We start from the raw sequence: 12,498 nt of genomic DNA, 5'->3' as shown, positions 1-12,498 counted from the left end.
AGTGCATGATCTTGCATTTTTTGGCATTAAACTGTAGTTGCCACCTTCTTGACCATTCCTCTAGTCTACCTAGATCAACAGTCATTTGTTTTACCCCTCCTGGTGTGTCTACCCTGTTGCATACCTTTGTGTCATCTGCAAAAAGGCATAGTTTCCTTTCAATACCATTTGCAATGTCACAAATAAAGATATTAAAAAGCACTGGTCCAAGTACAGATCCCTGAGGTACTCCACTGGTAACATTTCCCTCTTGAGACTGCACTCCATTCAACTATCTTTGTATCCAATCCCATGCTTTCCAGTTTATTTAAAAACCTGCAATGTGGAACAGTGTCAAAAGCCTTACTAAAGTCTAGATAAGCTATATCTATGGCCCCCCCTTTATCTATTTCCTTAGTCACCCGGTCAGAAAAGTCAATAAGGTTTGTTTGATCTCCCCCCAGTAAATCCATGCTGTTTGGGATCCTGCAAATTGCTGGATTTGAGATAATCTACGACTCTTTCTTTTAAGAGTGTTTCCATTCATTTCCCTAATACTGATGTAAGGCTCACTGGTCGGTAGTTGCTTGACTCTTCCTTGTTTACACTTTTGTGCAGTAATGTTACAAGTGGGTTCAATCTAAAAGATCCCAGATGGGTGGATTCCCAGAAATGATACTTAAACAAACAAAATGAATAGAAAAGTGTAAATTTACTATACTTAGCTACAATTGTCGATTCATTCAGTAGATACAGCAATCACATCAGCAAAATCCAGGAGCCTTTCTCTCAGCATCTAGAGACTGGATTACTTTCAAATGGGATCTCCTGGCACTTCTGCAGTCAGTGTGGTTCCAGGAATAAGGCTGCCTCCACACTGACACAGTACAGCTAATATAGCCTAGATGCTGAGGGGAAAACTCCTGAATAGGCATTTTAAAAGGTATAAAGGTCATCTTTTGCAATACACACAAGTAGATTGAGACAGTAGGGGGCACTGTTGTCTTAGAAATTGAGTACATTTATGGTGTATAGTTGAAGGTAAAACTATGTTGACACAGGCTTAAGTATATATTGTCTCATAACAATACATTTGTAATAGCTAACTAGTTAGCATTCTAAAACATATTGACATATATTGGACTGTGTCACAATTTGTATATGTTGCAAAACCGACTGAGAGCACTGAACATCCAAATGGCTTGAAAACTCCATTTTTGTTACTCCTGTTACAGACAACGTTTGCTCTTTTCCAGTCCTTTGGAATTACTCCAGTAGCTAGTGACTGGTTGAATAATTCTGTTAATGGTGTTACCAGCACCCATTTAAGCTCTTTTAGTATCCTTGAATGTATCCCATCTGGCCCCATTGATTTATTCACTTTCAGTTTTGAGAGTTCTGATAGGATCTTCTCCTCTGTAAATGTGCTTGTTCCAACCTCATTTTTCTGATTACACCTGCAACTTAACTGCTTTACCTTGCCCTCTCTTTCAGTAGTGATTACTGAACAAAAATAATTATTAAGATGATCAGCTATTACATTGTCTCCCTCAACAAGACTCCCTCTTTCTGTCTTTAGTCTTTTTATTCCACCTTTTGTTTTTCTCCTTTCGCTTATATACTTAAAAAAGTTTTGCCCCCTTTACCCACTGACTGTGTCATTTTCTCCTCAGCTTCTGCCTTTGCCTGTAGTTCCATCCTATGCACGTATCGTAATCACGGAAGTTATCAGGTGCCCACAAAGAAGGGAACAATTTGGAGTAGGCCACAAGTAGAGCCCTGTGTCAGCCTTGCTTTTTGTTTCCATCATTTGACCTTGTTTGAGCCTGTTCGAAGTTTATTTTCGATTCCATTCGATGTCCAATTAGTGCGCTTTCGACATGTGTATAATGTTCGTTGGATGGGGTATAATGTTCGTTGGATGGGGTATGTTCACATTGGCAGAATCCAGGTCTGGTTCAGAGACGGAAGCAACTCCAATGTGCCCACAGTTGAGCGATGTTTTGTTTCTGCGCATGCACGAAAAGTCCTGGAAACCCTCACTGTGCACGCGCCAACCCAAGTGTCCTCGGCCAGTTGCAAACACTTGCTATCCCTGGGCATATAAGTGTGGAGATTGGGCGTGTTATGTGAGTGTTACTGCTGCATTCTACAATCGTAAATCCGATACATCAGAGGCCATGGTTAGTTGGATGAGAGGAGAGTAGCTAGAGTAGACCCCAAGCTACCGCAAATGTTGATGGTGCGACCGATGATACATTTATGTTGAAGTGTTTACAATCTCCATCGCAATTGCACAAACCATGCAGCCTGATAGTGGCCATATCACCGCTGGTACACTCCATCGCACAGTGGGGCACAAAGGGAAGGCTGAGATTAGCATTTGCATATTCTCTCAAGCGCTATTGCCATTGCGGCCACATTACCAACCATCACTGAATAAGGCCCTTCGTTTTGTAGGACGAGTTATGAAATTAAAGAGGTAAAGGTTGTACATACAGACGTGTCCTCATACATCTAGACTCCTGGCGCGTTAAACAGCCCTTCTAATCGCGCCGTGGTGTGATTCGGTAGCGCCGAGCATCTTTCAAGCAACTTTGTACCTTCAAATGCATCTTATTCACACAGTGACGTGAATAGCTAGCACAAGCATCTTCTGCTGATTAAAATGATATGCGGCATGCCTGTGTGTGACTGCATCTGCATGCGAAATGCTACGTTACAGTGTTACAGCCGCTGACGCTGCAATCCACATGCAGATGGACACAGAACATAGGCATGCCGCATATCATTTTAATCAGCAGAAGCTGCTTGTGCTATCTATTCACATCATTGTGTGAATAGGACGCATTTGAAGGTAAAAAGTCACACCAAAGACGCTCGGCGCTACAAAGGCGCACCGAGCTCCCGCGTTATGTGTGGCGTGACTTGTAGCGTGTGGAGGATAGATGTATCCTCCACTCAGAATAAAAATGGGCGAACCTGCACGTAAAAATGTTGTCACTGCATTTTTAGATTAGTAGAAAGCCCCCATTATGCCTTAAGACAAGCATGAAAACTGGACGTGTACACGGAAAGTGATAATTAATGTCAGTAAATGTCATGAGCACTGTACCGAGCAGCTGCTGCCATTTAATAGTAAATCAGATTATTGATTCTATGACGACGTTCAGTACGTAGGGAGAGAACGCTACAGTATTCCTATTACAGAAAGAAAAATTGAATCTTAAATATTTAACAAACATCGGCCTCTCATTCTTTTTATTATTCCACACGACGGCCGCACAATATTTCACCCCCCCCCCCCCCGTGTCTCCCCTCCCCACGTATGTCATGTGTACGGAGCCGCAGTGATGAGATTATTCCGGACACAGCAATATCCGTCTCCGGCCGGCGGCTGCGGCGCTGGCATATCTGCTGGGTGGTGTAAGGGTTAAACGAGAGGGCATGAAAAACTGTGGCTTGTACGCTGACCTCTGAAATGTTTCCTGCATGACTCGTACAAACCCTCGGCTCATTAATTCCAGCGAGGACTTTGCATTTTGATTGTAAAAAGGTCGTTTTTAGCATCCTTGTTAGGGGTAAATGAAGTGGAAAGGAAAGGTCCGGCCTTATTTGTTAGCAGCTTAAGTGCTAGAACAATCATTGGAGGAGAACGGTCAGATTTGTACCCACTGCAGGTGAAAGAGGTGCAGGACGTACGCCTCTCCCCCCTCGCCTAATATAGATTGCAGATTGTGTTACTCACCTGTCACCTTATGGAAGTCATTTAGGAGAATATTAAACAGTCATCATCAGTCATTTGCATAGAAAAGCAATTTGGTTAAGGCTACGATCACCGGGCATTTGTCAGACGTCAGGTGGAATACAAATTTAGCTGCATTTGCAATGCCCCGTTTATGTGTGGGAACTACTGTACCGCGCATTTTCTATGTGCCATTACCCCTATTTTACTGCAGTGACCATGGGCGGGATGACTAAGCGTCGCATCAGTCACTTATCGGGTACATACCGGGGTTAAGTACTTAGAAACGCAATTTAAATTGCAAAGGACGGCTCTCCAGATACGCGCTGTCCTTTGCGATAGCACCCAGAAGTGTCTCTGGCGTCCTTGTGCTCATGTAGGGGGAGCTGGGAGGAGGGTGTCCCGATAAGAAGCCCATAGGCTTCTATTGGGTAACGCCATCTGAAGATGGCGTTGCCCACAGCGATGAAGCACTGGTAGAACTGCATTCTCGTGGGGTTTACCGCATTTTTCTGTTTAGTACATCCCCCCCCCCCAATGTATTGGTGGAGTAGAATCCAAATCACACAGCATACTGCAGTGAATCCACTGTTTACTTCTGGTGCCAGCATGTACAAGGTTTGCCTCATTACATACATTGGAAACAGAGCCTTATCTAGGGGTCCTGGCTCCCATGGCAAAGTGAAGGACATGACTAACTAAAACTTCTACTCAGCTGCGTCACACTACTGGGCTACAACATCATGGAGGCTCCGTAACAGACCCCAAAGCCAAGAGCTCGAAGAATAGGCAAGCCTGGGATATTGTTCAGAGGGGTGTGGATTAACATATAGACAGTAAAAAGGTAGAAAGTGTCTAGATAGACACCAGATGATAGACAGTCAAAAGGTCAACTGGGACAAAATGTCGACAGTGTCAAAAGGTCGACATGGAAATGGTCGACAAATGATGCGATGGAATCATGTCGAATTGGCTCCGCCTCCTCCTGATTGACCCGCGAATCACGGCATTTTGATGCTAGGGGGAGGGGCCTAATGACATGCCACGAGGGGGCAGGGCTTAAGAAGATGGTGCCTGCTCTCCAGTCTGTCTGGTGGGGGTTTCTGGGTACTCAGACACCCCCCTGCGTGCGCTAGTGCATGTCACCAGCCATGGGTGCAGGATGCAGTGCACCTGGGTCCAGGGGGGCCCACACCGCACAACCTGCACCCATTCACTATACTTACCTCTCAGGTGGCACCACAGATATCAGGAGCATGGCATGGACAATCTGCTCATGCACACTACAAATATCACCTGAAAAAATGGTTCCTGGAGATTGACGCATGAGACTCTGGTACAGACCCAGAGTCTACTGGGGATATAGAATGGAGACTGCACACGCCTCCTGACTGTTGGGAACTGATTGGCTTAAGCACCATTCATCATACGCACAGGGGCGCATCTATAATGGGTGCAGGCTGTGCAGGGCACACAGGCCCCTGGGTCCAGGGGGGCCCACACCGCACACACCCTCCACCCATATTTTTATTACTTACCTCTCCAGAGTCCCACATCGGCGGTATCATAACTGTAAACATTGCTTGGAAAATGGCGACTGCACAGTAGGGAAATCGGGGAGAAAATGCCTGCCGCGCCATTTCCCCATGACCTGTGCATGCGCAGTAGACTCTGGGCGCAGACTAGTGCCCAGCGTCTGCGGCGCTGCGCCCAGTGCGCTGCCGGCCGCCAGAGAGAGAGGAGGGGACGCCGGACGGAGACCGCACACGAGTCCCCTCCTTTCTTAATACGCCCCTGCATACGCAACAAGTTTTATCACTTGTTGTGAAAGATAAAACTCATTGATAAATAAGGCCCACAGACGGAGGTGCGGAGTTCTGGCGATACAACAATGTAGCTTAACTTTACTGAATGTCGAGAGAAGACCAGATGGGACAATTACAAGGAAATTCCTTGTGTAACACCGCAGGCCACGATTCCATCAGAGAAACATGCAAAATGATGTCAAATGAAATAGAATGAGGAAACACACTCAGCCAATGATAATCAGCCCTCTTACGGCCACAGGTTTTACTATTTCTGGCTATTTATTGCAGTTATTTGCTTCTTTTATGGACATCTGTACAGAGACATTTTAGAAGAATGCGTCATTCTGAGTGTATTCAAAATTAGTTTACCTAAAAGGACAGCGAATTCTCCTGGGTGACGATGAATCCTCATTGCCCAGTTGTATAAAAGTGTTTAATAATAATGCCTCAAAAATGTTTTTATTTTTTTTTAGGGGGAGGGGGCTGTAAAGTGGTAGCAATCAGTTAAATTAAGCGTACATTAGATCCATAAATCTATTATTTTGTCACATTTTATTGCCCAGTTCAAATGGAAATGTGAGTTAAGTGATAGACGATAACAACTTCGTATAATAAAGCAGCCCCATTAATAAATGAAGTGTTATCAGCCAGGGAGGTTAGTGGCACTCATCATCATTGTCACCTGTGTCTTGTCTCATAACAGGCGCATATTTCCTCCCTCTTCCATCCATCCCTCCTGTAAGACTAAATTAAATTTCCCCAAGAATATATGTGTATAGACCATAAGGAAAGTCGTATTTTACTCTAAAAATGCAGATGTGGGTCCAGCTCTGCCTGAGGTCCTAAGTGTCCTAGGGTATCAGATTAATGATCGACAGTGTCTAGATAGACACTCAATAAATCAACACCAGATTGTCGACAGACAACAGGTCGACAGGGGCAAAAGGTCAACACACTCATGGTTGACACAAAAATGGTCGACACATGTTTTTCCAACAAGGTTAGGGTTAGGCACTTGCCGGTGGGTCAGGGTTAGGCTGCAGAATGGACCGATAGCTTAGGCACCAGTGGGAGGATTAGGGTTAGGTTTAGGCACCAGGGGGAGGGTTAGGGTTAGGCACTAGAGGGAGGGTTAGGTTTAGGCACTTGGTGGAGGGTTAATATTAGGCACCAGCTGTAGGGTTAGGCACTAGAGGGAGGGTTACAGTAAGTTTAGGCACTTGGAGGAGGGTTAGGCACCAGGGGCAGGGTTAGGGTTATGCACTAGAGTGATGGGTTACAGTAAGTTTAGGCACTTGGAGGAGGGTTAGGCACCAGGGTTAGGCACTAGAGGGAGAGTTACAGTAGGTTGGTGGAGGATTAGGCACCAGGGGGAGGGTTAGGCACTAGAGGGAAGGTTAGGTTTAGGCACCAGGGGGAGGGTTAGGGTTAGGCACTAGAGGGAGGGTTAGGTTTAGGCACCAGGGGGAGGGTTAGGGTTAGGCACTAGAGGGAGGGTTAGGGATAGGCACCAGGGGGAGGGTTATGGTTAGGCACTAGAGGGAGGGTTAGGTTTAGGCACTTCGTGGAGGGTTAGGTACCAGTGGGAGGGTTAGGCACTTGGTGGAGGGTTAAGGTTAGGCACCAGGTGTAGGGTTAGGGTTAGGCACTAGAGGGAGGGTTACAGTAGGCTTAGGCACTTGGTGGAGGGTTAGGCACCAGGGGGAGGGTTAGGCACTAGAGGGAGGGTTAGGGTTAGGCACTTGGTGGAGGGTTAAGGTTAGGCACCAGGGGGAGGGTTATTGTGAAGATTAGGCTTAAATTACTAAAAAACACAACAACCATTTTTGTGGCGTCCATATGTGTGTCAACCATTTGTACATGTCGACTATTTGCACTGTTGACTATATATGTGTCGACCATTTGTCCCGGTTGACCTAAAATCTGTTTACCATCTGTTGCCGATCTATTGAGTATCTATCTAGACACTGTCGAACTTTTATACCACACCCGTGTCCTAGAGTTAGGAAACCTTAGAGCTAAAGAGATGTTGTTGTGTTGCTGGAAACCATAAAACAATTACATTATTTCGGTAGGGAGGTGTTGGAGAATAAACGTACAATAACAGGGCCTCCTTTATGTTCCTGTATAGATAGCACTTGCCGATTTGACGATGAGAAGCTATGTGGATTTGTCCAGGACAAAGATGACAACTTCGATTGGATTCGCCAGAACGTGTTTACCCAAAACTTCAAGAGAACGGTGAACACCGGGCCTGAAATGGATCACGCTGGGAATCCAAAGGGTAATTCTTCCACAGAGGTTTCTGAACCACCAAAAAAACTTGGGCAAATTATAAGGATATTACAAGTCACAGGAGAGCTGCAGACTCACGTAGCTCAAAGCTGGTTTCCCTCTGCCTTACAGCACAAAGATGGTATTCCGTAGAATAGGGGAGATGTATCAAGCTTTCTAAAACGGACAAATGGAGGTGTTGCCCATAGCAACCAGTTTATCATTTACCAAGCACATTCAATAAAATGATAGGTACTGTAGAAGCTGATTGGTTCCTATGGGCAATTTCTCCACCTGTCCTCTTTAGAAGGTTTGATATAACTCCCCCCAATGTTCCTAAAATGTACCACACCTATCACACCAGTACTGTGGACCTTATTCAGAGTCGGTCGCAAGCGCCGATGCGCTCGTAACCAACTCGATGGTTAGTCCTGCGCATGCACAGCGGCCGCACTGCGCGTGCGCAAGCCCCGGAGCGACAGATAAACTCTGTCGCTCCGGAGCTCGCTACCAAAGGGGCGGCTGTCGATGTTGATCGACAGCTTGCCCCGTTTGGTGGGCGAACCGTGGGGGTGGTTTCCAAAACGGAGGCGTTCCTTAAGGAACGCCTTCCGTTTTGTGGGCAGCCGCACTGACATCATCAGTGATGTCAGTGGGTAGCTTCCTGCTCCATCAGAGCAGGAAGCTCCCTGGGGCTTACGAGTGCCCAGACCCAACCTTAGGGTCTGGTCGTAAGCCCCGATGGTCGCGATGGTGATCAACCTGGTCGGTTGTTAAGCTGTGGGTGGTAACCAACAGCTTAACGATCGACAAGGAGGCGGCCGTTCAGGATGCAAGCGGCCGCCCTGATTGTGTGCGACCGCTTGCATCTAACAACTGCCTCTGAATGAGGTCCTGTGTCTCTGGAGCTAGGAATGCTAATGGTCCAGAAAGCTGTGTTGGGAGGATGTGTTCTCGGTAGTGATGATCTCATCATACCGATCCCCTAGAATGTGTTGTTATTACGCTGATTGAGCTCATTGTGGGGGAGATGCCTTGGAGAGAGCTAAAGTACCAACCAATCAGCTCCTAACTGTCGGTTTTCAAACTCTAGCCTGTAACATGACAGTTAAGAGCTGATTGGGCGGTACTTTATCTCTCTCCACTGTATCTCTCTCCAAGACTTAGTGCACCTACCCCTGTGTCAGTTAAGGTTAGTGGGCAGCAGTCTTGGGCAGCAAGTTTACAGGGTCAGCAAAATGAAGAGACTACCTTTTTAAAATGCTGTTTTTCTTGATATAAATGTATAAATTAGTGGCAATTAAATTGGTGGTGGAACCCATAATGCTTAAAAAAAAATCCTTTTTAATTTTAAGTGCTCACGGCTCATGTTTCTGTATGGGGTGAGAATGGCTCCAAACCCCCCAAGTTAGCGGCAAATCGCACGCCCGGTCACCTCCCAAGGTTACACCTTAATTCAGTTTGTTTTTATTTTACTGTAGTGTGTTGTCCTCTTTTATTGTGTTAAGATGATTGAGTTATTATATACACAATAGTAATAATATCTAGTCATAGCTGGGGCTTGTAAGAATCTAGAAAGTATAGGCTAGAAATTACTATCAGGTAAGTCCCAAGTCTAATATTAATACAGTTTATTAAGGAAGTGAAGAGAGTTATAGTAATAGGAGCCCGTCCCTGCCATGTGTAACAGTATAGTGATGATGTTAGCGATCAGTTTACTTTCAGTCGCATGCGGCCTCCGCACTAATGTACACGTACGGTCTGCTGACCGCACCTGCGCACGTGGAGAGTGCCGTGCCTTTTGTGAAGTGTAGCCTATAGCACGTTGGCTACCGGAGCTTGGTAAATTCAGCCAGAAAGCAGAACCCCTAGGTTTCTATGGGGTCTGCTTTTGTGGTCAAATCCAGGGGACCGCAACATATATGCTCTGTAGATACAATTGGGGAATACTAATTATTTACGGGTAACCACCGAAAAGGAGAGTTTGAGGGGGATATCCCCCTCAAATAAATAGGCACCTATAGAGAAGTGATAATTAAACAGGCACGTATAGAGAAGTGCTGCGCAGAAGGTAAATGGGACTGTCCAAGATGAGCCCTGAGCTTCCAGATGGACTGTACGGTAAGTCTATGTGTATTTCAGTCCTTCATATCAGTCTCTGCGCCAGTGGAGCTTACCCTCTATATTCCCCATCACATGGACACATACACATACACAGTAGGGTTACATTTGTTTGTCAGAAGACAATTAACCAAACAGTGTTTTTTTTGCCGTGCGGGTGGAAACCGGAGGTGACCCACTTAAGCATGGGGAGAAACATACAAACTTCACACAGATGGGCCATGCCTAGAGCCTGAACTCATGACCTCAGTGCTGTGAGACAGCAATGCAAACCACTGTCCCATCTGTGCTATCTGCTACGCCGTCTGTTTATAGAATGCATTAGATAAACGATAGCTGGAAGCTGATTGGTTGCTATGTCCAACCTCGCCACGTGTCCTTTTTAGAAGGTTTGATACCTCTCCCCCATGATATGTACATTACATAGACTGAACAAGACTATGGGGAAGATGTATCAAAGCTTGGAGAGAGTTAAAGTACAAACCAATCAGCTTCTGTCATTTTTCAAACACAGCATGTAAAGTGCCTGTTAGGAGCTGATTGGTTGGTACTTTATCTCTCTCCATTTTATCTCTCTCCAAAGCTTGATACATCTCCCCCTAATACTTTCCATTTAGGACAGTAGAGAATCATGTCAGTTTCATAAAAAATCTCCCATCTACTGAGCACCTTGCCCAATGTTACTGTGCATAAGGTGTTGGCACAGAAAAGACAGGCCAGTCCTATCCTTCCATGTCTACTAGAAGACAGATGACTGAGTTTGTTTGCTGGGAAATAGCTGCCTTTGTAGATACCGCAATCATGTCCGTTCTCTCCAGCGCGGAAGACGGTCACAATGATCTTTAAATGACACCACAGGTGGGGAGGCTGAACGCCATCTGTAAACCATCGCGAGCCAAGCGTCTGCTCATCTCAGAAAGATGGTGAAGGGTAGACTGACACACCACATAGCGATAACTAGATCGTGCTACAAACATTTTAGTCATTTTACCTGAAACAGTGTTTTAGTTACTTTTCTCTAAGGGAGAGATTTATCAAAGCCTGGAGAGAGATTAGGTGTAGGGAGATAAAGTACCAGCCAATCAGCTCCTAACGGTCATGCTGTGTTTTAAAATAACAGTTAGGAGCAGATTGGTTGGGACATTATCTCTCTCCAAGATTTGATACATCTCCCCCTTTAAGAGTAGGAGTATATTCCAGCTGTCTTTGACAATTGATTTCCTTTTGATGTGGTCATGTTACACTACCTACATCTATTGATTCATTAGGATCTTTCCTCCTCAGTGACATCATTGTTTCCTAGTGAATTGATAGGCTGAATTATTCTTATAAGAAACAGACTCACTTTCTAATTGGTCGACATACATCCATTGCCCTTTGGCCTGGGTGACATAGACAGGTCTATTTAATAAGCCTTGGATGGAGATACAGTGGACGTGGAGATAAATTACAAGCCAATCAGCTCTTAACTGTCATTTTTCAAACACAGCCTGTGACATGACAGGAACTGATTGGCTGGTACTTTATCTCCACATACTTTATATCCATCCAAGGCTTAGTAAATAGACCCCATAGACACGTAAGTGTGATCAAGAGACAAGTCAAATAATGGTCAGCGTCCGACTGCATTTATACCCATTAATAATCCAGTCGCTGACTGATTGACTGACTCAGACATAGTGCCGTATTCAGTTACAGCGGATCCGCGATACTTTTCTGCCTCCCAGACTTTTCGCCTACATCGCGTCTTTTGTAGGCGGAAAAGTATCGTGGCCGTGTGCGATAAACTCCGTATTCAATATGGAAGTACGAGAAAACGGGACCCGGCGAAACTTGAACAGGCGGAAAGTACTGTCAGATTTGGGGAAATCAGCCTGACGCCCCCAAAAGATGCTCTGACATGGGGGTTCCCTATGGTACCCCCCGATTTGGCTCGCTGAAGGTATTTGGTGTTTTTAAACGGGCTCAATAGCTGCTAAATAGCGTTTTTGTATAAGTGGTGCAGAATAGTATTCAGGAGGTTTTTTTGCAGAAAATAAGTTATCCCAACAAATTTGGGGTACTTGAAAATGGGGGTCAGCATATTTAAAAGTTGCTAAAGTTAAGTTGAAAAAAAAACATGAAAAATCCACCTGCCGCAAGCCCCTGCAATGAAAACAACACATGGGGCATACTTGGGGACCCCCCAGAGTCAAGTTCGCTAGTTTTTAACTTTGTCCCCCAACTTTTTTTTTTTCGCCCCCAAATTCAAAGTGATTTTTTGGGGTGTCCTTAAGTGTTTTTTTATTTTATTTGATACAGTGTACCTTTGGGGGACTGTCTTAAGGCTGCATGGGGGGTTCCCGCAACGCTGCACCGCAAAACCCCAATTCTGCACTTTTTTCCGCCTGCTATTCATAGGCAAAACTTTTACACCTATTACATTGTATTCACTTTCCGCCTAGGCGGAAAGTCTTTCAAATTGAATACGGAGTAAAACCCAAACAGGCGAAAATGATGTCATCCGCGAAAAGTTTTCACCAAAAACACGCGAAAACGGCTTTTCGCTTCAAATTGAATATGGTCCTGTGC

The 12,498-nt window shown here is 45.2% G+C and overlaps 1 protein-coding gene across 3 annotated transcripts in view; it reads left to right on the top strand.

Annotated features, from left to right (window-relative positions):
* The window catches only part of MDGA1 (MAM domain containing glycosylphosphatidylinositol anchor 1), a 470,589-nt gene that overhangs the window by 413,654 nt on the left and 44,437 nt on the right, over positions 1-12,498 (top strand). For all 3 annotated transcript variants that reach the window (XM_088445362.1, XM_088445361.1, XM_088445359.1), the window contains one exon: positions 7,664-7,816. In XM_088445362.1, the coding sequence (XP_088301488.1) occupies positions 7,664-7,816 (153 nt within the window). The remainder of the gene's footprint in view (positions 1-7,663; positions 7,817-12,498) is intronic.

This window comes from Taudactylus pleione, unplaced genomic scaffold, assembly GCF_031769625.1.
Source record: "Taudactylus pleione unplaced genomic scaffold, aTauple2 ptg000378l, whole genome shotgun sequence".
NCBI lineage: Eukaryota > Metazoa > Chordata > Amphibia > Anura > Myobatrachidae > Taudactylus > Taudactylus pleione.
Note: the sequence above shows the minus strand (reverse complement) of the source record. Positions and strands in the feature narration are given on the sequence as shown.